We start from the raw sequence: 25,177 nt of genomic DNA, 5'->3' as shown, positions 1-25,177 counted from the left end.
TTATACAAATGGTCTTGCTTTCATTATTTTGGTAGGGGCTGCCTTCATGACTGTCCACAGTCCCCCCAGTCCTGACACCTGACAGGGGGGACAGGGAAGGACACTCACTGTCTCACATACGCACTCACACGCACTCATTCTCACATACACACACGCTCTCTCACAGACACACACACACTTGCACAGTCTCACTCTCACACAGTCACTCTCACAGACACTCTCTCAAACATACACACTCCGCGCAAAACCTTGCTAGCGCCCGTTTCATTTCAGCCAGAAACGGGCCTTTTTTACTAGTAAAAAGATAAATTAACAATTCTTTACACAAATGTTGCCAGCAACTGTACCACATAATATGACTGGGCATAACAGTGAACATATGTTCAGCATGTTCTATTTTTAACAAGAACTTTTTCCTCTGTTAGAAGGGCCAGAAATTATACAGGAAATAATACAGGAAAAAAGGATGCCACCCCCATATTCAACCTCTTCAATATCTGATAGTGTAGTGTATTCAAATCCTCACACAAAACCTCTTATCATAGATGACCCTTTGAATCCTTTTTACTTTCAAGCAGGACTCACAGTCACAGGTCTGTTCTTGTGAGCCTGCCTTTCCAGACTTGAAAATACAAAAAAAACAAAACAGAGATACCTTTACTGTTTTCTTACCTGATAGTGGGTTAACATCACCACTGTTAGTTTTTGGAAATCTGTATTTGTCATCTTTGTATTTTTGAATGAAGAAACAGGAAAGGTATTTCTCCCTTATTCTATATAGCAGTCCCAGTTAACCAACCTTTGGTTATCCAACCTTCCAGATTAACTGACTGTTAGTAAATTGGTGCTACGTCCACTCCCTCCTTCCCAAATGTCAGGGCTTCTTATAGTTCGATAGCCATTTTTGAAAGCAGAGTCGGGATGAGCAAGAGCAATTGGGAATCACTCCTGCTCCGACCTCACTGTTGGACCCCCAGGGCTTCTAAAATAGACTTGGGGAGGCCTACGGTTGAGCAGGTGAGTAAGGAGCACTTGAGGGGGGGGGAGGGGTCTGGGAGCAGGAAATTTGATTGTTTGGTAGGGTGGGTGGGGTAGGATGCTGCACTTAGTGTGGTGGTGAAGTTCTGTAGTGCATTGTCTAGTGCCTCAGATTATCTGACTTTTCGGTTATCCAACAACGGGTTGGCCCGGTTTACATCAGATAATGGAGACTCTACCATATCTGGTGAAGGTCTACCTGTGCTTTTGCATGTGTAATTAAGCATATACTCCCTTCCCTGTCTACCTTGCTGACATAGTCCAGTATACATACTGGCTTCTCAGACTGTGCGCAGGGGGTTTCTTCTGTGTCTCTTTTTAAAGAAAAAACAACTAATCTACTTCACAGGAGAAAAAGACAGAGACATTAGTGGGAACTCAAATTTTCTCTGTTAGTGTTGGGAAATGTATAATTCTGATGTCCTTGTATTTTTCAGCAAAGAGAAAAAATAAATTCAGACTTTGCACAAGGAGACGTGCATCAGGATGAGGGAGGGCTGTAAAAAGCATTAGAATGAGGCAGAGAGAGAGAGAGAGAGAGAGAAGGGGGGGGGGAGGCAGTAGAAAGAGCAAGCCCAAGAAAAAAGATAGCATGTATAATTTGCTGGAAGGTATAAAAACAGAAAAAAACAAATTGAATTCAGACTTTGCACAAGAAGATGTACCTCCAGGAGCTGTAAAAAGCAACATTTAATGAGACATGACAGGCAAAGAGTGTAGCAAATGCAGTTTATTCACACCGCACGATACAGACAGCCATGTTGATGATGCCACTTCCTGTCATGTGACATTTACATGGGCTTTGTGGTAGCAACCATGTTGATGACATGACATCGCTTTCAGTCTACATTGGTTTCTGGAGGTCATCTTGGATGCATAACAAAAATGGGGGGGGGATAGGACAGGTTTATGACAAGCTCCCATTTTGGATACATCATCAAAATGGACATTCTAATGATGTCACTTCCTGGGACATCAAAATATCTGGTGACCAAAAGGGGTGTGACAGGGGAAGGGCTAAGGTGGGACCTCAATGATGATTAGCTGGAAAGACTGGAAGTGGGCATAGCCACCTGTAAAATATGCAACTTAGATTTGATGAACGTCATGTAATCTATCCTATTGACATATTTTTACTGTTCCACATGCACAGAGTGTATGTGTGTGTGTGTGTGTGGGGGGGGGGGTTGTTTCTTCCCCTGAATTACCATATAAACAAAGTTGTTACCTATCAGGCAATCAAAACATTGTTGGATTCTATGAAGGTCTAGTCTTTCAACAAACTTTAATTGGTTACATAATTGGTTAAGAAAGCAATAGTCAATCAATGTCCAAAATTAATTAAAAAATTAGGAAGAAAAAGGCATCATCATGTAATAAAGTCAAATTGATTAAATAGTTAATAAAATGAAGCTATTTACCAGTAGCAGGTGTTCTCCAAGGACAACATGATAAACAGCCTTACAAATGGATGAAATGCACTGGAGCCCATGTAGGAACACTCTCCACCTTGTTTACAACTTTTTAGAACATTGCACTGTGCATGAGCCTTCCTAACTGCCACTGTTGTGTGGGACCTCACCAGTCGAGTTTTAAGCTGACAGAATTCAACTCCAGTAGGGCAGGGGAGAAAGGGTATGTAAGGTTATTTATCCTGATGTCCTCAGAGAATACCTGCTACTGATAAATAACTATTTTCCCTAAGGACAAGAAGTATATAATAGCATTACACATGGGACTACCTTTAACAAAAATGGGGAAATGCAGAAGACCCTGCAACAGGCTGTTTTGGCGTCTTTATTGCTCCTATCCTGGTACAGAAGGAAATCACCTCACTGGGACACTCAGTTATCTTTTTCTCTTTATATTTCAAGAATGGAGAAAAATTCTTTATGCACAAGACCACTGTATTGTTGTGAAACTGTCTAAGGTAGATCAGCTACTAGGGCCTGGAACTCAGACATTGCAAGCTCAATTGACCGCCACCAAAATAAAACTTTCCAGGTCAGGTACTTCAAGTGACAGGTATCTAGTGGCTTCAAAGGAGCTTTTATCAGCTGAATTAAGAGAAAGTTGAGGTCCCATAATACTGCAGGAAGCTTCAATAGAAGCAAGCTCCACATAAAGCAAACTAAAGGCTGATTACAGATGGGTTTACCTTTTTGGTGATGGTATATGCCAACTGCACTGAGGTGAACCCTAAAAGAGTTGGTCTTGAGAACTGATGCGGACAAATGTAGAAGGTATTCAAGTAGCTTTTCTGTAGGAAAGGAGAACGCATCTAGGGCCTTGTCCTCACACCAGATGACAAACTTCTTCCATTTAAAACTGTAGGACCTTTTATGAAAGCTTACCCAGAAGCCAATAGAATCTGAGAAACACTGGAAACCAAGTTTCTGAATTTACTACTACCCTGTCAACAGCCAAGCCATAAGGGCTAGGGACCAGAGTTTGGCATACAGTAGGTACACCTGATCCTGGTTTATGAATGTTGGAAAAGTTTCCAGTCTCCATGGAGCTCTGGAGAGCAGCTTCAGAAGACGAGGGAACCATATCTATCCCAGTCAGTCAGGGGTGATTAGGATCATGGTTCCTCAACCCTGTTTTGAGTTGCAAGTTTTCACTATGAGAAGTATTGTAGGATAGGTGAAGGAGGAAGGCATTGAGACTAGTCTGCCATGTGACCCCAGTCTGAAGCAGAACTGAGGAACTTTGTTGCTGTAATGAGTGGCAAAAATCTATTTAGTGGGGTGCCCCAGCTCCCAAAAGATCTTTTGGGCTAGGCCCTCATTCACAGACTACTCATAAGGTTATAGAATCTGACTCAGTCTGTCTGTCAGACAGCTGTCTTTCCCTGCCAGGTATGTGGCTTTGAGGACCTTCCCTTGAGAGATGGCCCATTTCCACAATCTGGCAGCTTCCTGTTAGAGGAGGTACGGACCCTGCCCTTCCATGATTGCTGATATAGTACACTGCAAACTGGTTGCCTGTCAAAATTAGAATTACTTGATAGGCAACCAATTTTGGAAAGCCTTTAGTGCATTCCAGATTAACCTTAACTCCTGGAAGTTTATCTGATGTTTTTCTTGAGTAGACCACAGACTTTGAGTGTGGAGTCCATCTACCAAAATAAGCTCCCCATCCCAGGTTAGATGCATCCATTGTTAGTATCTTTTGAATTAGAGGAATTTGGAAGGGAATACTTTTTTCCAAATTGGATTGGGTCATCTACCAGGACAGAGTAGAGTTTCTGAGTGGAGTAGTGACTGAGATGAAATTCCAAGGACTGCCTGTGGCTTGTGTCCACCAGGCTGCAAATTGAGGCGTGCCAAGGGCATCACATGAACTGTGGAGACCATGTGGCTTTGGATTCTCGACATCTGATGTGCTGATATCTGCTGACTCTGGTGCACTTCTGAAACTACTGCTATTGTGAAAGAAATGCATTTGAGTCATGCCTATTACGGCACCTATGAATTCTAATATCTGTGACAACCTCAACTTTCACCTTACTGGAAGGTCATCCGAGACTGTTAGAGACTGAGGTTATACTCTGCTGGAGCCAGTCAAAAGCTCATCCCTGGTTTTGACTGGGGAGCTAGTTAAGACTTTTGGGCCCTCTGTCATCTTGGAAGAAAGCAAGGTCCATGAGTTGTTTGGTTTGGGAGGAGCACAAGGGTGACTACTTACACCTTTTGTGAGAGTAGTAGGATCTCTGTTGCTCTGTGCTAAAATACCTCTTAGAAGAGTAGGTCAAACTAGGAGTGGCCCTGGAGAGGTTCGGTGTGTCAGAGTACTGCTTGATGAGAGTGGCAGCCTCTTGTACTATGCTGTGGAGAGCATGTACATCTGCCAGCTTCTCCTGAACTTCTGGCTTGAGGTCTGAGGCCCACAGCCATGTGAGTCTGTGGGAACCAATCCCTATTGGAGAGGCTCTGGATGCTGTACCAAAAATATGTCATTTGTACTGTATATTTTCCATAGTCCCACTCTTTGGCTACTTGTTGACACAGTTCATTGGTCTTCTCTTGGGCAAGAGTGTGAGCAACTCTGCAACACTATGCACAATTTTCTACATATGTATGCTCATAAAGAGCTGGTAGGAAACTAAGCACAGAATTCTGGTAAAACCTTTCCCTAAAAGAGTCCAAATTCCTTGCTTCTCTCTCCAGGGGCACAAAGGAGTAAGTCTTCATACTCTTGGCTCTTTTAAGAATGGATTTGACCACCGCACAATGGCAAGGAACCTGTAACTTCTAAAATCCTAGAGGCTTCTAAATTCTATACATAGTTAACCTTTACGTTTACCTGTTGTAAAAAGAGAGGGCCTCCTACATCTTCATCTGTATTTGCCTCCGAATTCTATAAACAGACATGGTTATAGCTTCCCATGGAGGAAGGGGGAATCATTGAACTGGAGGATATTCAGTTTCTGCCACAGGCTCATGGAAATAGAATGGACTTGGCCACCTCCCTGACAAAATTGCTGAACAGCTCCTCTGAAGGTAGAGCAGTGGACCCTTCCTCAGAAAAAGGTATCTGGCTCATCTTCAGATATCCAGGACTTATAAAAGTACCATGTAGAGGACGTTTGAAGCCTGCGACTGTGGCATCAAGGCACCAGGGATCTTCTGAACACTGGGGAAGTTTCCATTCCTGATGAGCTGGAAACCAATACCAGTGTGGTTCTGCACTAAACCTGATGCCTTTCAAGGTCTCAGTATCAACACATCTCCAAGAATCAGTTGCACTGCCTTAAGCCTCAACATCATTGAAATCAAAACTGTAACTTTCAGGACTCAATCAATCTTCAAATTTTATGCTCCGGTCCTTTAAGGTTGTCATCACCAAAGACTGGGGCAATACAGTCAATAGGGCTTCATCTCTCTGAGATTAATGGGGTGTATCAGAAGCTATGTATCGGCTCTTTGGAGGCTGTTACACCTTTTCTAATGTCAAGAAGGATGAGCAGTCCTCATGTTGGGAGTGCTTTGAAGGCACCAGCGACTTTGGTGCCTCAATTCTCTTGGTGCCGCACTTCAAAGGGGACAGATGTTGGTGTGCCTTGGTCTTCACCCAATGACTGGCATCTTTGCCCCTTGGATCCGATGAGGATGAGAATTAATTTTATCTTCCTAATGAAGGGGGCTTCTATCAATGCTCGATGCCAAGGGTGATTAATACATTCTCAATGTCTAGAACAACGGATATCACTGCTTCTGATGGACTGAACGTATTTGTGCCAAAAATAAGTTTGTACTGTTTCTCTTATCTCAAATTCTATTTTTTTACATCTGTGAGCACAAGGTATAAAAGGAGGAATCATGTTTGGGTCTCAGGCATCGCAGGCACTAGTTATGTTATATCCATGATGGATATGGTCCTGTTACATCTGGTACACTTTCAAAGCCACTGGGGTCTTTTTCTGGGACATGCCAGGAAAAATAGCTGCAGCAAAATCAAACAACTTGATTTAAAAAATTTACCTGACAGGGTGCCCAAGGTCTAAGTATGACCTAAAGAGGCACTGGAAAAGAAAGGAAACGTAGAATGGTCAAAACATCTTCCTAGAAAAAGGGGTTTGTAAATGGTCCCCACATAGCAGATGACAGGACTTATACTCTGGATGGAAGAAAAAAAATGTAAAAATCACAGAAACCAAATTTTAATGCAAGCAGAGGGGAGCACAAAAAAGCGCAACCGATTTGCTCTGTGGAAAACTGGTTACCTGGTTAGGACCTGCATGATAGCAGCAGATGGGAAGATGTGTGCATGTGTGTGGTGCAACAGTGTTCCTGTGTGGTTTCTGTTGGATGACATCACCCACATGTAAGGTTATTATATTTTACTTGTCCTCGGAGAAAGCATTAAATGTCAGTACTACAGCTATTAAGTAGAAACAGCAAATGATATTAAATGTACTGTAAATAAGACCCTTACAACTGGTAATGTAGGAAGTTCTTCATGAGTATATGCTTGAAGACTCTCTCTTCTCCTGGAATGGTTCTTGAAATAAGAAAAGAAACCTTAATTTGTACACTGATTAATTTTAATTGCAGTAGTTTCCACATGCATCAGTCCAAATAGTTCGCTACTGGGAGTTAAAATACAATAAGTGCGAAGACTTTTGCATTGTAAAACATTTCAGAAGTAATCAATTCCTTCTGGCAGCAAAGAAAACTATGAAGTTCATCTATAAGCTCCATCTGTACAACAAGTTTATAAGTAAAAATATGAGGGTATAGGAAGAAAAAGCAAAGTTACTTACCTGTAGCAGGTATTCTCCGAGGACAGCAGGCTGATTTTTCTCACATATGGGTGACGTCCACGGCAGCCCCAGGTCCGGAAAATCTTCCTATCAACAAAAGTTGCTAAAGCCTTCGAGCGCACGGGTGCGTGCACCGTGCATGCGCAGCCATCTTCCCGCCCGTCGCACGAGAGTCCCGCTTCAGTCAACTTATGAAGCAAACCAAAGAAAGAAACAACTCCAAAGGGGAGGCGGGCGGGTTGGTGAGAACAATCAGCCTGCTGTCCTCAGAGAATACCTGCTACAGGTAAGTAACTTCACTTTTTCCGAGGACAAGCAGGCTGCTTGTTCTCACATATGGGTATCCCTAGCCCCCAGGCTCATTCAAAACAACAAACAGGATCAATTGGGCCTCGCAACGGCGAGGACGTAACAAAAATTGACCTACAAAGAAACATCTGAGAGTGCAGCCTGGAACAGAATAAAAATGGACCTAGGGGGGTGGAGTTGGATTTTTTGTTGTTGTTATTTTTATTGACAAGAGAAATGCACACAGTACAATAGAAACACACAAAGTACAATTTACAGCTACCTCAAAAGGGACTGTAACGCTAACACTGAGCCTCTACGTCCACTTTTTCATCGTACATTACAGATAAAACAGCAACATTAACATAACTGAGTAAGATAACTTGTCATCTGTTGCACCAATAACGTGTGCGACTCGTAACCTCTTAAACCATTGATAACCTTGACCATGGACCGAACCAATCCCAGTCATGATTGCAAACTCAACATTCGTGTCTGTACTGTAACTTATGCTCTTGTGCTTAGTTTTCCATTCCCCCCCCTTCCTCCCCACTCCTACCACCCTCCCCTCCGCCCCTCCCACTGCCCCCTCCCCCCTTGAAGATCTTCGAGTACTTATGCTTACCCTCTCAAACACCCCCTACAGGCACCATTGCACACCCAGAATTCTTCCCACCTTTCTGTTGCATCAAACACTCATAACTTGTCTTCCAGACCAGATGTCCCGCTGACAATCGATCTCTTTCCCCCTCAATTCCAATTGACACCCCTCTTTCCCATCCTGCCATCTGCTTCACAGCAGCGTACCATTGGGCAGGAGGTGGAGGAGACCTGTCCACCCAGTGCTGCAATATGATTTTTTTAGCCAACACCAGGGACAGTAGAATAAACCGACTGTGCAAGACAGAGACTCCCTACCGGGTTAAGTCTGTATCAACCCCCATTAGTAAAATCCTGTAATTCCACTCTAATTGCATTTCTATGACTTCCTCCAGGTGTGCCAATACCTCTTTCCAGAAAATCTCCAGCGTCTTACACTCCAGAAAATGATGCACCAGTGTCCCCTTATGATTAACACATTTATCACAATCCTCTGACTCCCATAGACTCATTGCTTTCCCTTTGCTCCTCGTTATATAGGCGTGATGTAGGATTTTTAATTGGGTTTCATGACAGCTGACATTTGGGGTTAACTGGTATGCTAAGTCAAAACACCTCTGAAGCTCTAGTTCCGTCACCTCCTTCCCCACCATCTTACTCCATTTCTGCGCCAAACTAGCTATGGCAGTATTAGGGGACCAAGCCTTTCCCAAGTGGTACCATCTAGAGAGCTTATTTTGTGTCGATGGCATGTGTTTAAAAACCACATCGAGTGCAGTGCCTATCCGCATTCCGCAATGATAGTACATAATGCTTAAGCTGCGCATAGGAAAACACTAAACCTTTATGAACCCCCCCCCCATCTACTTTGGCAGTCTTCAAAAGATAGGATTGCTGAACCCCTTCCTTTCCCACCTGCCCCACAAATCTGCACCCCTTGGTTGCCCACGTTCAAAAAGGAGAAGGCCCCTGACCTGCTGGGAAATCCGGGTTATTCTGGAACTCCATGAATGGGGAGAGTCCCTGGGCTCCCCCTACCCTCTATCGCCACCAGTCCCAGGCCAAACAAAGGGGTTTCAACAAATGCGAGATTTTATCTCGAGTCTTCCTTGCATGCAGTGCATTAAAGACTGTCCATGGCATCGTTGCCCTCTCCCACACTTCTGCTGGCACAAACACATACTGCCCCGTATACACTTCGTGTATCCACCTTATCAATGCTGAAACATTGTACAACCTAAGGCCTGGCAGGTTTACTCCCCCTTCTCTGCGTACTCTGACAAGTTTACTATACCCAATTCGTGCCCTGCGCCCCCTCCATATAAAGGAAGATATTGCTCCCCTGTAAGCCGCTTCATCCCTGCTAAGTATCCATATGGGCATCATCTGTAACACATAAAGGATTTTAGGAAACAGTACCATTTTGACCAGGGCCACTCTGCCTCTTAACGATACAGGCAATTCTTTCCATTGACCACACAGTTGTTTGATCCGATCCAACTTTTCACTAACATTTTTCCTATACATAACGGTGACGTCTGGGTGTAAATATACTCCCAAATACTTCATTGCGCCCCTACTACTACTACTACTTAGCATTTCTATAGCGCTGCAAGGGTTACGCAGCGCTGTACAAGTTTAAACATGGGGAAGGACAGTCCCTGCTCCTAGTCCATGTTAACGGAAAGTCAGGGCACCTTCTACATACACAGCTATCAGATAACAGCATGGCCTCCGATTTATCAAAGTTTATCCGTAGCCCAGAGAAACAGCCTGTCGGATTAGTTCTATAAGCCTAGAAACTCCTCTTGACGTTGTCCCAGAAATATGACCATGTAGTCTGCGAAAAGATTAATTTTATATTCGTCGTTCCCTACTTTGATACCCTGAATCTCCTCCATTTGCCATATTTTACAGGCCAATGGTTCCAAGGCCAAGACAAAAAGCATAGGTGACAGTGGGCATCCCTGCCTCGTACCCCGGTGAAGCTCGAACGACGGAGAAGGCGTGCCATTTATCAGAATTTGAGCTGTGGGATGCCTATACAAAGCTCGTGCCCCTTACAAAAATTCCCCTAATATGCCAAATTGAGGCAGCACCCAAAAAAGATGGTCCCAGAGTATTTTATCAAATGCCTTCTCCGCATCCAAGCCCACCAGAATACTATCCCCATGTGTACTTTTCCCGTCCTGTAGCACACTCAATGCTCTTAAGATGTTTGTGGAAGCTTATCTCCCTGGGACAAATCCAGTTTGATCTGAGTGGACTAAGAAGGGCAGCACCCTGCCCTGTCTAGCAGCCATAATACTTGCGAAAAGCTTAATGTCTTGATTTAGCAATGATATAGGGCGGTAGGAGCCCAGCAGCTCCCTATTTCGGCCCGGTTTAGGTAAGACTATGATGGAGGCATGCGTCAAGTCACCCACTTGCTGCCCTTCAGTGCATAGCGCCTCACAGATGTCACTAAAGGCCCCCACTATTCTCCCCCCTAGAATCTTATAAAATTCCGGGCCCAGTCCATCTGGTCCCTGGGCTTTGGCTAACTTAAGTTTCTTTATGGCTTGTATCACTTCACAATCTTGAACCGGAGTATTTAGAGAATCCCGCTGTGCTTGTGTGAGGGATGGGAGAGAAAGATTTTGGAAGAAAGCCTCTCTGGATTCTCTATCACAAGTACCCTTATCATACAAACGTTTGTAAAAATCCACAAAAGCTTTTTGTATATCCTCTTCCTGATTTGCCCACTGACCCCCGTTTTGATACGTGTTACAGCCTGCTTTGCTGATCTATTCCTTACCATGGCGGCTAGCAATTTCCCCGATTTATTCCCCCACCTGTGCAACCAATATTTGTACAGCTGAGTGTCTCTCACAGCCCTTTTAGTTAGGATGTCATTGATATGAATTTTCAATTCTTTGAAATCTTGTTTAGCTGTCTCTCCCCCTCTTGCTACCACTGCTGTAGCTGCTTGAAGCTGCCCAAGCTTATCAAGTAGTTCTTTCTCTCTTTTTTTACGGGAGCTGGCTGTATAGGCTATTATTTTTCCTCTCATCACCGCCTTCTCTGCTTCCCATAATGTAAGCGGTGTCGTGTCAGGAAGTTTGTTGTCTGTCAGATATTGTTCCCATTCCTTAATAAGAAACTCTCTAAACTCTAACTCACGGTACAGAGTGGGGTTCATGCGCCATCCCGAGTTTTTCTTTGCCCCCGCTAGTCCAATGTCCACCCTTACCAGGCTATGATCCGAAACGCAGGCCTCCATCTCTGCCAGCCTCCCTACAGAGAAAAGAGTTGGGAACAGCAATATATAATCCAATCTAGCATGGCATTTATGTACATTAGAGTAGAAAGTATATTCTCTCTCGTCCAGGTGCAAAGCCCTCCAGACATCTACCTATCCCAGATCCCTTTGTGGGAGCCCTATCCCCCTCTCTTCCATTCCTTTAGGGCGCGTTTTGGGCGGAGCACAGTCAATCAGGGGATTCACTGTGAGGTTAAGGTCACCTCCCACCAGCAGCTGATAATCCTGCACTTCTGTGAGGGTAGCCATTAAGCCAGAGTAAAATTTTTTGGAGTAGACATTTGGGGCATAAACTGAGCATATTGCTATTTTCAAGCCCTGAATAATTCCAGTCCACACTACAAACCTGCCCTCCGGGTCCTTCACCACTTTATGGCATACCACATCCACGCCTTTACGAATAAGTGTAGCTACTCCCCTCTGCCTGTTGTTAAATGATGAGAATGTTACATCTCCCACCCATCCCTGTTTCAACCTGAGGTGTTCATGAGCAGATAAGTGGGTTTCCTGTAACATATAAATGTCAACTTTTAATTGCTTACCATAGTGCAATATTTGTTTCCGTTTAATCGTGGAGTGCACTCCATCTACGTTTAAAGAAGCTACCCTGAGGCTACCCATTATCCTGGAACAGAGAGATATTCGGAGTATTGGAAAACTTCAGAAAGATGAACGCATGACATGCTACCGTGTTCCCTTGCACTCCACTATTCAACTTCACAGACCTCCATATTACGCAAAGTACTCTCCGATCTTCCCCCCGTCTGTCTGCCTGTTTCTTCATCTCCCGCCCTCCTCCCTAACTCAACCTTCCCCATTACCTACCACCCGCCTCCCGTCCCTCCCCCCTGACACACCCACCCCACCAGTCCCCAGTTCCCGCCATGCCATTCTGTCCAACTCTCACTTGTACATTCACTCATCCACCCTCCTGTCCTACATACCAGCCCAAAATACTTATCAGTACCCATACAACCTCCCTCCCTCCTTAATCCTCACCCTTCCACTCCTGGTTAACTGTTTCATCCCAGCAACCAACCCCACAAATCCCTGAGCTTCCAACCCCCACCCCCTTGCACCCTTCTTACATGCTCCCTCAGTTCCTCCACAAAGTCTAACAGCACATTGATCTTGCAAGAGACTGTCCCTCGTGTGTAGGGCCTTCAGTCCCACTCAATTACTTGGCCGAACAACCCACCCCAGGGTCATAAGTACATAAGTACATAAGTAGTGCCATACTGGGAAAGACCAAAGGTCCATCTAGCCCAGCATCCTGTCACCGACAGTGGCCAATCCAGGTCAAGGGCACCTGGCACGCTCCCCAAACGTAAAAACATTCCAGACAAGTTATACCTAAAAATGCGGAATTTTTCCAAGTCCATTTAATAGCGGTCTATGGACTTGTCCTTTAGGAATCTATCTAACCCCTTTTTAAACTCCGTCAAGCTAACCGCCCGTACCACGTTCTCCGGCAACGAATTCCAGAGTCTAATTACACGTTGGGTGAAGAAAAATTTTCTCCGATTCGTTTTAAATTTACCACACTGTAGCTTCAACTCATGCCCTCTAGTCCTAGTATTTTTGGATAGCGTGAACAGTCGCTTCACATCCACCCGATCCATTCCACTCATTATTTTATACACTTCTATCATATCTCCCCTCAGCCGTCTCTTCTCCAAGCTGAAAAGCCCTAGCCTTCTCAGCCTCTCTTCATAGGAAAGTCGTCCCATCCCCACTATCATTTTCGTCGCCCTTCGCTGTACCTTTTCCAATTCTACTATATCTTTTTTGAGATACGGAGACCAGTACTGAACACAATACTCCAGGTGCGGTCGCACCATGGAGCGATACAACGGCATTATAACATCCGCACACCTGGACTCCATACCCTTCTTAATAACACCCAACATTCTATTCGCTTTCCTAGCCGCAGCAGCACACTGAGCAGAAGGTTTCAGCGTATCATCGACGACGACACCCAGATCCCTTTCTTGATCCGTAACTCCTAACGCGGAACCTTGCAAGACGTAGCTATAATTCGGGTTCCTCTTACCCACATGCATCACTTTGCACTTGTCAACATTGAACTTCATCTGCCACTTGCACGCCCATTCTCCCAGTCTCGCAAGGTCCTCCTGTAATCGTTCACATTCCTCCTGCGACTTGACGACCCTGAATAATTTTGTGTCATCGGCGAATTTAATTACCTCACTAGTTATTCCCATCTCTAGGTCATTTATAAATACATTAAAAAGCAACGGACCCAGCACAGACCCCTGCGGGACCCCACTAACTACCCTCCTCCACTGAGAATACTGGCCACGCAATCCTACTCTCTGCTTCCTATCTTTCAACCAGTTCTTAATCCATAATAATACCCTACCTCCGATTCCATGACTCTGCAATTTCTTCAGGAGTCTTCGTGCGGCACTTTGTCAAACGCCTTCTGAAAATCCAGATATACAATATCAACCGGCTCCCCATTGTCCACATGTTTGCTTACCCCCTCAAAAAAATGCATTAGATTGGTGAGGCAAGACTTCCCTTCACTAAATCCGTGCTGACTTTGTCTCATCAGTCCATGTTTTTGTATATGCTCTGCAATTTTATTCTTAATAATAGCCTCCACCATCTTGCCCGGCACCGACGTCAGACTCACCGGTCTATAATTTCCCGGATCTCCTCTGGAACCCTTCTTAAAATCGGAGTAACATTGGCTACCCTCCAGTCTTCCGGTACTACACTCGATTTTAGGGACAGATTGCATATTTCTAACAGTAGCTCCGCAAGTTCATTTTTTAGTTCTATTAATACTCTGGGATGAATACCATCAGGTCCCGGTGATTTACTACTCTTCAGCTTGCTGAACTGACCCATCACATCCTCCAAGGTTACAGAGAATTTGTTTAGTTTCTCCGACTCCCCCGCTTCCAATATTCTTTCCGGCACCGGTGTCCCCCCCAAATCCTCCTCGGTGAAGACCGAAGCAAAGAATTCATTTAATTTCTCCGCTACGGCTTTGTCCTCCTTGATCGCCCCTTTAACACCATTTTCGTCCAGCGGCCCAACCGACTCTTTGGCCGGTTTCCTGCTTTTAATGTATCTAAAAAAATTTTTACTATGTATTTTTGCTTCCAACGCTAATTTCTTCTCAAAGTCCTTTTTTGCCCTCCTTATCTCCGCTTTGCATTTGGCTTGGCATTCCTTATGATCTATCCTGTTACTTTCAGTTGGTTCTCTTCTCCACTTTCTGAAGGATTGTTTTTTGGCTCTAATGATTTCCTTTATCTTACTGTTTAGCCACGCCGGCTGACGTTTAGTCTTTTTTCCCTTTTTTCTAATACGTGGAATATATTTGTCCTGAACCTCCAGGATGGTGTTTTTAAACAGCATCCACGCCTGATGCAAGTTTTTTACTCTGCGAGCTGCTCCTTTCAGTCTTTTTTTTACCATTTTTCTCATTTTGTCGTAATCACCTTTTCTATAGTTAAACGCTAGCGTACTTGATTTCCTAGTTTCACTTCCTTCAATGCCAATATCAAAACCGATCATATTATGATCACTGTTATCAAGCGGCCCTCGTATCGTTACCCCCTGCACTAGATCATGAGCACCACTAAGGACTAAGTCTAGTATTTTTCCTTCTCTTGTCGGCTCCTGAACTAGCTGTTCCATGAAGCTGTCCTTGATTTCATCAAGAAATCTTATGTCTCTTGCGTGTACAGATGTTACATTAACCCAGTCTATATGCGGGTAATTGAAATCCCCCATTATTATTGTGTTGCCCAGTTTGTTTGCGTCCCTGATTTCCTTTAACATTTCCGCATCCGTCTGTTCGTCCTGGCCAGGCGGACGGTAGTACACTCCTATCACTATCCTTTTCCCCTTTGCACATGGAATTTCAATCCACAGTGATTCCAAGGAGTGTTTTGTTTCCTGCAGAATTTTCAATCTATTTGATTCAAGGCTCTCGTTAATATACAATGCTACCCCTCCACCAATCCGATTCACCCTATCACTACGATATAATTTGTACCCCGGTATGACAGTGTCCCACTGGTTATCCTCCTTCCACCAGGTCTCAGAGATGCCTATTATATCTAATTTTTCATTTAGTGCAATATATTCCAACTCCCCCATCTTATTTCTTAGGCTCCTGGCATTCGCATATAGACATTTCAAACTATGTTTGTTGTTCCTAAGTACATCATGCTTAGTACTTGACAGTATTAATTGGCAATCTTTTGTCTGATTTTTATTGTTATTTAAAGATACCCGATCTACTACAATCTCTTTTGCAACCTCACTATCAGGATACTCTATCTTCCCTGTTATGGTGATATCTTGAAAGATACCTTATCCCGAACCATGCTCTTTTGAGCGACTGTCGGCCTTCCCCCCATTTCTAGTTTAAAAGCTGCTCTATCTCCTTCTTAAACGCCGATGCCAGCAGCCTGGTCCCACTCTGGTTAAGATGGAGCCCATCCTTTCGGAATAGGCTCCCCCTTCCCCAGAATGTTGCCCAGTTCCTAACAAATCTAAAGCCCTCCTCCCTGCACCATCGTCTCATCCACGCATTGAGACTCTGGAGCTCTGCCTGTCTCTTGGGCCCTGCGCGTGGCACAGGGTCCTGTATAGCTAAAACTGTTGGTAACCAATCATGTCCCCCACAACACAGCTCTATCTGCGAACGTCCCCTTCCTATCCCCTAGTTCAGTCTTGCAGAGCTGTTGGCAATTATATTTTCCTGGGGTGAAGGACTTCCGTGCATATTGGAATCTCCACTGCATTCATGAACCTTCAGACTGTGTCCTCAATATATCCAGGGCGATGCTCGTCCTTTTTCAAACAACTTTAAACCATGATACACATTTTCCAAAGTCCTTCTCAAGCAGGTGTATCTGTTAATTCAACCACAGGTTCAAATACCCAAGCACTCTTCACTTTTCCTTAACTGCTCCAGGCTGTGTTACCACGCTCAAAGTCAACCTGTAGAATTATAGCTCCTTCCTCTTACATCGAATTGCGTCCCCACCAACCGAAAATTCAGTTTCTCACATGTCTGCTCTTTGTTCTGGGTCTATTGGCAGTTTCCCCAAAAAGGCTTGCAGCTCCTCAGCCTTTATCAGTGTGAAAGTTTTGTTATTGTAAGTTATCTTCACTCGAGCCGGGTACTGGAACGCAAATCTGATGCCCTTCTCGTATAACCTAGTGCAATATGGTGCCAGCGTCTTCCGTTGCTCCATTACTCGAGCAGAGAAATTCTGAAATAGCAGTATCTTAGCACCTGCATATTCTATGCCATGCAGTTTCTTAAATTTCTCCAAAATTGTGGCTTTTATCATGTAATGCAGGAACCTCGCTATGATCAGCCTGGGTCTCCCGTTAGCCTCTCTCCTCGGGCCAACTCGGTGCACCCTTTCCACCTGGTCACGACAGGTTTTCCAGGTCTATTCCCAGCTGCTTCGGGAGCCAGTTTTCAATGAGGTCCTTCAGCTCCAAATCACCAACAGACTCAGGTACACCACTATTCAGATGTTATTTCTCCGTCCTCTGTTCTCTTGATCTTTCACCCGATCTTGGATCAGACGCACTTGCGCTTCCAGATCCCCAATACGGCCCTCTGCCGCCCGCGTGTGTTCCTCCAGTGAGGAGATGAGTTCTTCAGCTTCCTGGAGCCTGGCCACATGGGAGGCTATGCATTCTTTGATCTCATCCATTCCATCGTGCATTTTGCTAATTTATCATCTAGCAACTGCGACATATGCCGGAGTGATATTTGCACCATTTCCTGTGTTGGCCTGTGTTGACGGTTTTGGTTTAGTAGGCAACGCCATTTTGGCTTTCGGCGCGGAACCTTTCTTTTTTCCTGATTTTGCCTATTTGATGGGCATACCGTATCACACACACTTCGGCGACCCGGCCTCCGTGTTCGTAGGGCTTTCAGCTCCGACCAGTTCGAATCTTGGAATTTCTGAGGCGCTGTTGTTACCATTAAAAAGCTTTAAAAGAGCACAGGGGTGTGGAGCCGAGCTAAGAGGTGTCCGTTCTTTCTTCCAGCATCACGTGACCCCCGGGGTTGGAGTTGGATTCTAAACCCTGAACAGATTCTGCAGCACCGACTGCCCAAACCGACTGTCGCGTTGGCTATCTTGCTGAAGGCAGTAATGAGATGTGAATGTGTGGACAGATGACCACGTCGCAGCCTTGCAAATCTATTCAATAGTGGCTGACTTCAAGTGGGCCACTGACGCTGCCATGGCTCTAACACTATGAGCCGTGACATGACCCTCAAGAGTCAGCCCAGCTTGGGCGTAAATGAAGGAAATGCAATCTGCTAGCCAACTGGAAATGGTGCGTTTCCCGATAGCCACTCCCCTTCTGTTGGGGTTGAAAGAAACAAACATTAGGGTGGACTGTCTGAAGGGGCTTGTCCGCTCCACATAGAAGGCCAATGCTCTCTTGCAGTCCAATGTGTGCAACTGACGTTCAGCAGAGCGGGTATGAGGATGGGGAAAAAATGTTGGCAAGACAATAACTTCGGCAAGAACTTAGGGTGAGTGCGGAGAACTACTCTGTTATGATGAAATTTAGTATAAGGAGCATGTGCCACCAAGGCTTGCAGCTCACTGACTCTACGAGCTGAAGTAACAGCCACCAAGAAAATGACCTTCCAGGTCAAGTACTTCAGATGGCAGGAATTCAGTGGCTCAAAAGGAGGTTTCATCAGCTGGGTGAGAATGATGTTGAGATCACATGACACTGTAGGAGGTTTGACAGGGGGCTTTGACAAAAGCAAACCTCTCATGAATCGAACAACTAAAGGCTGTCCAGAGATAGGCTTACCTTCCACACGATAATTTAACAGCACTAATCACACTAAGATGAACTCTTACTGAATTGGTCTTAAGACCACACTCTGACAAGTGCAGAAGGTACAGCTTGTGTTCCACTTGTACAGCAAAAACAGATACTGTAATATATGAATTCCCTATTATGTCCTTTGTTATTAACCAACATCAAACAGGGTAAATTAAGTTTCTTCCTAAAAGATCTTCCTGTATTTCATGGAGGAATTGAGTTCTAAAGCTTTGGCCCAAAAAAAGATGACAGTTGTCTTTCTGAAAGGGAAAGGACTGTCAACAGCCCTAAAGAGGATCTAAGAGACCTCTGAAGCTCACAGTGATGTAAACCATTTGCCAAATAGCTCCAAAGCCCTCCATTCCCTCCACTATTACTTCTGGTTCTCTTGTGCCTTATTTCACCATCAAAATTGCAGATCTGGGCAAATTCATTATTCCTACCCCCTTCCACCTCACTGCCCACGTCCATTGTATCCAAACCCCACTTTTCCCACAGCCCCTACCATCCCCCACTGGAGGACATACCACCATTGCTCTCCCCTTCAGCCTCTATTCTATGCAGACACTCTTTGAATTCAATCAATTTTATCTCAGAGACTGCCCTCTTCAAATTTATGGCCTCCTCCAAACCCACTACTTGCCCTTCGACCCTTTCTCCTTCACTTGGGTTAACACCTCTTCACCTGGACTTCTTCCTTATCTGACCTCTATTTTGAACCTTAGTCTTCAAACTAGTGAGGTCCTTCCTATTTGGAAGCACACTTTGGTCTGCCCTATCCTGCAAAAACTGTCCCAAGATATCTTAATTCTGTCTGAGCAATCTAACAACTTTCACCCACATCAATCTGAGTTTCATCTCCAAAATAACATGGAAACCTTTTTGACCTGTCTCTTAAGTGACCTGCATTCCATCCTTGATGGATTGTCCTGGTAATTTCACTCAACCTATTCTTGGCTTTCAATCTTGTTGACCATGACCTTCTTATTCAAAGGCTATTTCAAGCTGTAATTTACGCACTGTGACATCAAGGTCTAGGTGTGCTCTGGTATCCCCTGTTCACACCCTACTTCCAGTTCTGCACCCAAGGCCATTTCTTGAAGGCCAATGATATGGATATTGTTCCGACAACTTCTATTTTCTTGATCTTCTATGAGCTCCAGCAGGCCCTCATTTTGCTTCCGAAGCTGCGCAAGTTATACCCGAAGGCTCTCATCAATTCTTCGGCTGCCACTCATTGTTTACCATCTGTGATTTGTGCCACCTGGTTCATTAAAGATTCCTGTAAGCCTTGTAGCATGGTTTGGAGTTGTGACATCTTATCGAGTCAAACACTGTGTTAAATGCTGAGCAACTTTCTCAGACATGATCAAAACGGACTGCAGGTCTGGTTGCCATCTTGTCCCCAGTGTCTCTATGCCTGCCTCTAGTAAGCATATCAAGGTAAGACTACAAGAACTTCACAAATATTCAACTGTGTAGCAATAGGAGATTTTTCAAGAAGAAATTCAAGGAAATATAGGGGAGCTCCACCGAGGTGAGTCTGCTCACCAGTGAGTTATCATGTGACTTCTGGTTCTTCCTTTTTATTCTGTATATTATGTATAAATTTGTCTTACCACATCCAGGAATAATAATCCAAAACAGTGCTCAACAGTAATGAGCCATCTTCAATGGGTGCCAACCTCTAGGAAGCTATCTATCAACGCATTAATAAATGAGGGATTATACTGTAAAATTGACACATACAGGTGCATTAAATTATTTAAGAGTCACGTTTTGCTTTAAAAATACAACCAAGAAGGTAATGTTTAACTGATAAAATAAGGAGAAAGACCTCTTAAGGTCGATGGCAACATGTTTTTATAACCACATAATACAGTGGGGCTAACTATATTGTTGCCCAGTTTGACTCCAATTTCATTCATTGGTCAAAAAATGTTCAATTTTCAGTACTTGATTAGTGCTAAAATGTTATCAATTTTCTTAATATTTTATTTATATATACTCAAACTCTCCTGTACTTCAAAAGGACCCAACATTTAATTTGGGTATACAAACAGTATAATGGATCCAAAATATCTTATGAAAATATCAAAAGGTTCCAATGGGTTCCACCATTTCACCCATTAGAGGATTTTCTCTGTGTGCTCAAAATCTTCAAAGAACAAAAAAGTCAATTAGTTTCAGAACACATTATAGGAACAAAATCAGTTAAAGTCAACTTACATAAAGCATTCACGCCCAGCTTGTGTATTATTCATGCTCAAAATGGAACCCAACTTATCAAAGATGCCAATTCCTTAAAACGCTAATGTGTGGATCGATGTCTACATCATCAAATCTGAAAAAGTTTTTCCATACCTGAATCAGTGTCCAGCACTGACACTGAAAAACTGCAACATTGCCAAAATGGCGCCCAACATGACATCAACCAACTGTGACCATCCATACATTAAAGACACCACTCACTTTTTGAGATTCTTGAATGAAGTAAATAAGGAACATTATCTCTCTTTTCTGATAGTAACTTTCAACATCACTTCCCCGTATACCTCCATCCTACAAGATGAGTATCTGGATGTAGTTCAGTTGACTTTAGAATCTCATCCCCATCTCCAGTGTGTTCCTACGTGGTTTTTTTGTACCAATAATTTTTTTTTTTTCGTAAAGAATTGTATTTTCAAATTTCTGGAGTAGCTATGGTTTGACATTTGCACCTGCCATCACCAATTTGTACATGTACAAATTTGAAAAAGTTTGGATTCATTGTTCTCCTTTTCAAGAGAATATTTATAGGTGGAGACAACATATTGACAATATTTTCTTGTTGTGGAAAGGGGATGAGCTATAATTAAGCAGTTTTGTCAAATGGCTGAATACATGTAATTCAAATAGCCAGTTCACATCAATTCTTCTGGGAGAGAATTAATATTTTTTTTTTGTTACATTTGTACCCCGCGCTTTCCCACTCATGGCAGGCTCAATGCGGCTTACATGGGGCATTGGAGGGTTAAGTGACTTGCCCAGAGTCACAAGGAGCTGCCTGTGCCTGAAGTGGGAATCAAACTGAGTTCCTCAGTTCCCCAGGCCCAAAGTCCACCACCCTAACCACTCCTCCACTCCATTTTAGAGTGGACATCAGACAAAACAGATGTTCTTCATACTTCAGTGTATAAGACAGACTGATAGAAATATTGTATTACAACAGTAATCATCCAGTCAGTTTAAAAAAAGAGCTTGCCTTTCTCCCAATTTTTAAGCTATAGGAGAATTTGCACTGTTACTGAATATAGAATCCAAGCCAAATTGATGATAGATTTGCAAAAATGTGGTTATTCTGATAGGGTACAGAAAACTACTTATAAGAAAGCCAAATTTATTAACCTGAATGATACTTTTAGAAAGATCCAAATTGTTAGATGAACAACAAGTTGCTACTTGTGTTTTGAGATATTTTACAGGAAGTGGTGACATAGTAAAAGTCATCAGAAAACATTGGGAAGTGATACAAACACATGCAGCATTCAAGAATTGTGATCTTAGAATTGCCTTTTCAAGAAATAAGAACATTAAGGAGATGCTGAGTCAAGCTGAACAAAACTAATCACAAGATTTGCCTTGGGACATTACAAGTGCAGTAGTTGCAAGACATGTGATATCACTGTATAATTAAAGGAATTCACTAATCCTGTGGATCAGAAAACATTAGCTTAAATGCTTCACCTATTATAAATCTGATTTTGTTGTTTATACTTTAAGATGTGGTTGTGATAAACTGTATGTAGGTAAAACCATGCAAACATTTAATTTATATATTAATGAACACTCTAACAGACAAATACATAAAGTTGAAGTATCTTTGGTAATATACTGTTCCAAACAGATTTGAAGAGTTTTCATGTTTTGTTACTGAAAAAGTTTCTAAAAATAAGCGAGGGGATGACTACACAAGATTGTTACAGCGTAAACAGTGGTGGATACAAAAGCTAAAAACTGTAGAACCATCAGGTTTAAACAATGATATAGATTGGTCTGCTTTTTATTAAAAGAATTATTTTCATGGACATTTTTAAGCCACACAATAAAAATTTAGACAGACTGATGGTGACTCACATTTTTGTAAAGTTGAGCACCAGTTTGGGCATAATATTTATTGTGGGTCGCAGTTGGTTAATCTCATGTTGAACGTCATTTTGATAATGCTGCAGTTTTTCAGCATCAGTGTTGTGCGCCGATTCAGGCATGGAAATCTTTTTTCAGCTTTGATCCACGCATTAACATTTTAAGGAGCGTTGGTGCCTTGATAAGTTGGGTGCCATTTTGAGCGTGAACACCACACAAGTTGGACTGGATGTTTTGAGTACACAAGTGGACTTAACCAATTTTGTTCATATAATATGTTGTTCTGATATTGACTTTTTTGTACTTCATAGACTGAGCACACAGAGAAATTCCCTGATGAAGCCTGATGGGTGAAATGGTAGTCCGCACTGAGATAAATGCTCACTAAAAAAATATTTGTAAAATGTTTTTTACACAAGTATTATGTTGTTGGTTCCTTTTGAAGTACAGGAAAGTCTGAGTATATATAAATAAAATATGAAAAAATAATTGATCGCATTTAAGCACTAAGCAAGTGCTGAAAATTGGGAGTTTTTTGACCAATGAATAGGAGCAAAACTGGGTAAAAACATAGTTAGCTTCTGTATTATGTGGTTATAAAAGTGTGTTGTCACTGACATCTGAGGTGTTTTTCTTCCTATTTTATCAGTTAAGCATTACCTTCTTTGTTGTAGTTTTATCCTGGTAGACATTTTTTTAAGAAGGCTATTTTTCCTCCATTTTCTTCAGTATTGCTTTAAAAATAAACCTATGATTTCTTACAGTGCAGGAACTCAGCTGTCCACTGGAGGGATTTCCAGAAGTATTGAGTCTTGTGTTTAATTCTTCTACAAGGTTAGACTCTACATCAAAACTGCTATGTTTGGAAGATGCCTGAAGACTCTGGTTGCTGTACATAGAAGCCTCATCTTCAGTTATAATTTCCCAACTCTACAAAAGGAAATAGTCATGTCTTAAACACAGGAAACCATCCCATTTTCTCAAACTACTAGATTAATTTTATTTTTTACCTCTTGAGAATCTCGGCTCTCTGGATTTTCAGTTTCTTCAGATATTTGCCGCCGGGTGGTAAATACATGTTGTGCTTCCAAATGTATGCTCCCACTATCTGTATCAACTGTTCTATCCCTATACAAAATACAGACTCCAAATTAATAAATGTAATTGATTTGACATACTAGATATGTAATTGAGAACTTTTGCCTAGAGGTGTAATGAGGAGTTACAGCAGGTCTTTTCACAAAGAAATTTGCAGTAAATAAAAATGACATATTTAAAAATCTAACTCCTCCACTTAATCTAGAAACTTGCTAAATTTGCTAATTTAGTAATGTCTAGAAAGAGAGCAGCCAAGTTCATTGCCTTAAGGGATTATGTTTGTATTCTACCCTGCCTCTGGGAAACTAACTGTTTCAGGCATGTGAATAAACTTTTGCCCAAATTAGCAATACAAGTAAATCCAAATTCCACCTCAATGAGCAAAGCCTAAACTGCCTAGAAGAGGTTTCCTTCCACCCACCCTCTTCAAAGGAAAAAAACTAATCTGTTTTGCAGACAATTTGCTGCTAAGACACTGATGGCCCCATGGCCCCATATCTCCTGCTGATCTTGTTGCATACCATCCTGAAGGAGTGGTTCACTGTGGGACATTAACACCTCCAGTTGCAACATCTCTGAAGGGGCATCCACAAAAGGGTAGACTGTTTAGGAAGCTCCTTTGAGAGAGATTTGGAGGAATGTGGGCCATTAATGATATTCCATTTAGGACGTAAACAGTATGGTGTAGTGTCCTCCAAGACAGGGTGCTTTATGGCTGCTGTTATTATCCTACCCTCCGATAAACACCTTGGTTTAGCTATCCCATTCCCTAGTGAGATTAAGGAAGTACATTTAGTTGGGTCCCTATGTTACAGTATAGTGCAGGATATAAGAGCTATTCTAAATTCAGTTTTCTTATTGCTCTGTGTATGTATATGTATATCCACCTTTTCAATCCATTAAACTGTCCAAAGCAGCATAAGCAGTGGTGTGCTGGAGCCGGCTCACACCGGCTCGCAAGAGCCTGTTGTTAAATTTATTGACATCTTGTGAGCCGGTTGTTAGCGAGTGCGAGCCGGCTCGCCTCTGCTCCCCCAGTCGTCCATCATCCGTCTGCCCTCTGCAGCTCTGCTCCCGATAGCCCTGGTTTCCTTCTTGCGCCGCCGCCCTGCCTTTAAAAATTTTATTTTCCCTCGAGGCGCGCCAACGTTGAAGCGAAGGCAGCAGGCTCAGCTCGGTTCCAGCCTTCCCTTCCTTCGCATCATGGCTCCGCCCTCACCTGAAGTATTTCCTGTTTGCGTGAGGGCGGAGCCATGATGCGAAGGAAGGGAAGACTGGAACCGAGCTGAGCCTGCTGCCTTCGCTTCAACGCCGGCGCGCCTCGAGGGAAAATAAAATTTATAAAGGCAGGGTGGCCGCGCAAGAAGGAATCAGGGCTATCGGGGAGCAGAGCTGCAGAGGGCAGACGGATGATGGACGACTGGGGGAGCGGGGGGGGGGGGGCTGGAAGAAGGCAGATGGAGGGGAAGAGGGCAGGGGGGAGATGAGGGTTGCTGGACATGGGTGGATGGAGGGCAGGGGGAGGAGGGTTGCTGGACATGGGTGGATGGCAGGGGGAGAGGAGGGTTTCTGGACATGGGTGGGTGGAGGGGAGAGGA

General features: G+C 43.4%; 1 protein-coding gene across 7 annotated transcripts in view; it reads right to left on the bottom strand.

The window, feature by feature from the left end:
- Positions 1-25,177, bottom strand: part of NEDD4 (NEDD4 E3 ubiquitin protein ligase) — a 578,822-nt gene that overhangs the window by 213,132 nt on the left and 340,513 nt on the right. For all 7 annotated transcript variants that reach the window (XM_030189078.1, XM_030189079.1, XM_030189080.1 and 4 more), the window contains 3 exons: positions 23,492-23,609; positions 23,244-23,411; positions 6,979-7,044 (listed from right to left, as the gene is read on the bottom strand). In XM_030189078.1, coding sequence (XP_030044938.1) covers positions 6,979-7,044; positions 23,244-23,411; positions 23,492-23,609 — 352 coding nt within the window. The remainder of the gene's footprint in view (positions 1-6,978; positions 7,045-23,243; positions 23,412-23,491; positions 23,610-25,177) is intronic.

Source organism: Microcaecilia unicolor, chromosome 1, assembly GCF_901765095.1.
Source record: "Microcaecilia unicolor chromosome 1, aMicUni1.1, whole genome shotgun sequence".
Classification (NCBI taxonomy): Eukaryota; Metazoa; Chordata; class Amphibia; order Gymnophiona; family Siphonopidae; genus Microcaecilia; species Microcaecilia unicolor.
The sequence above is the reverse complement of the archived record's forward strand: the minus strand, read 5'-3'. Positions and strand labels throughout refer to the sequence as shown.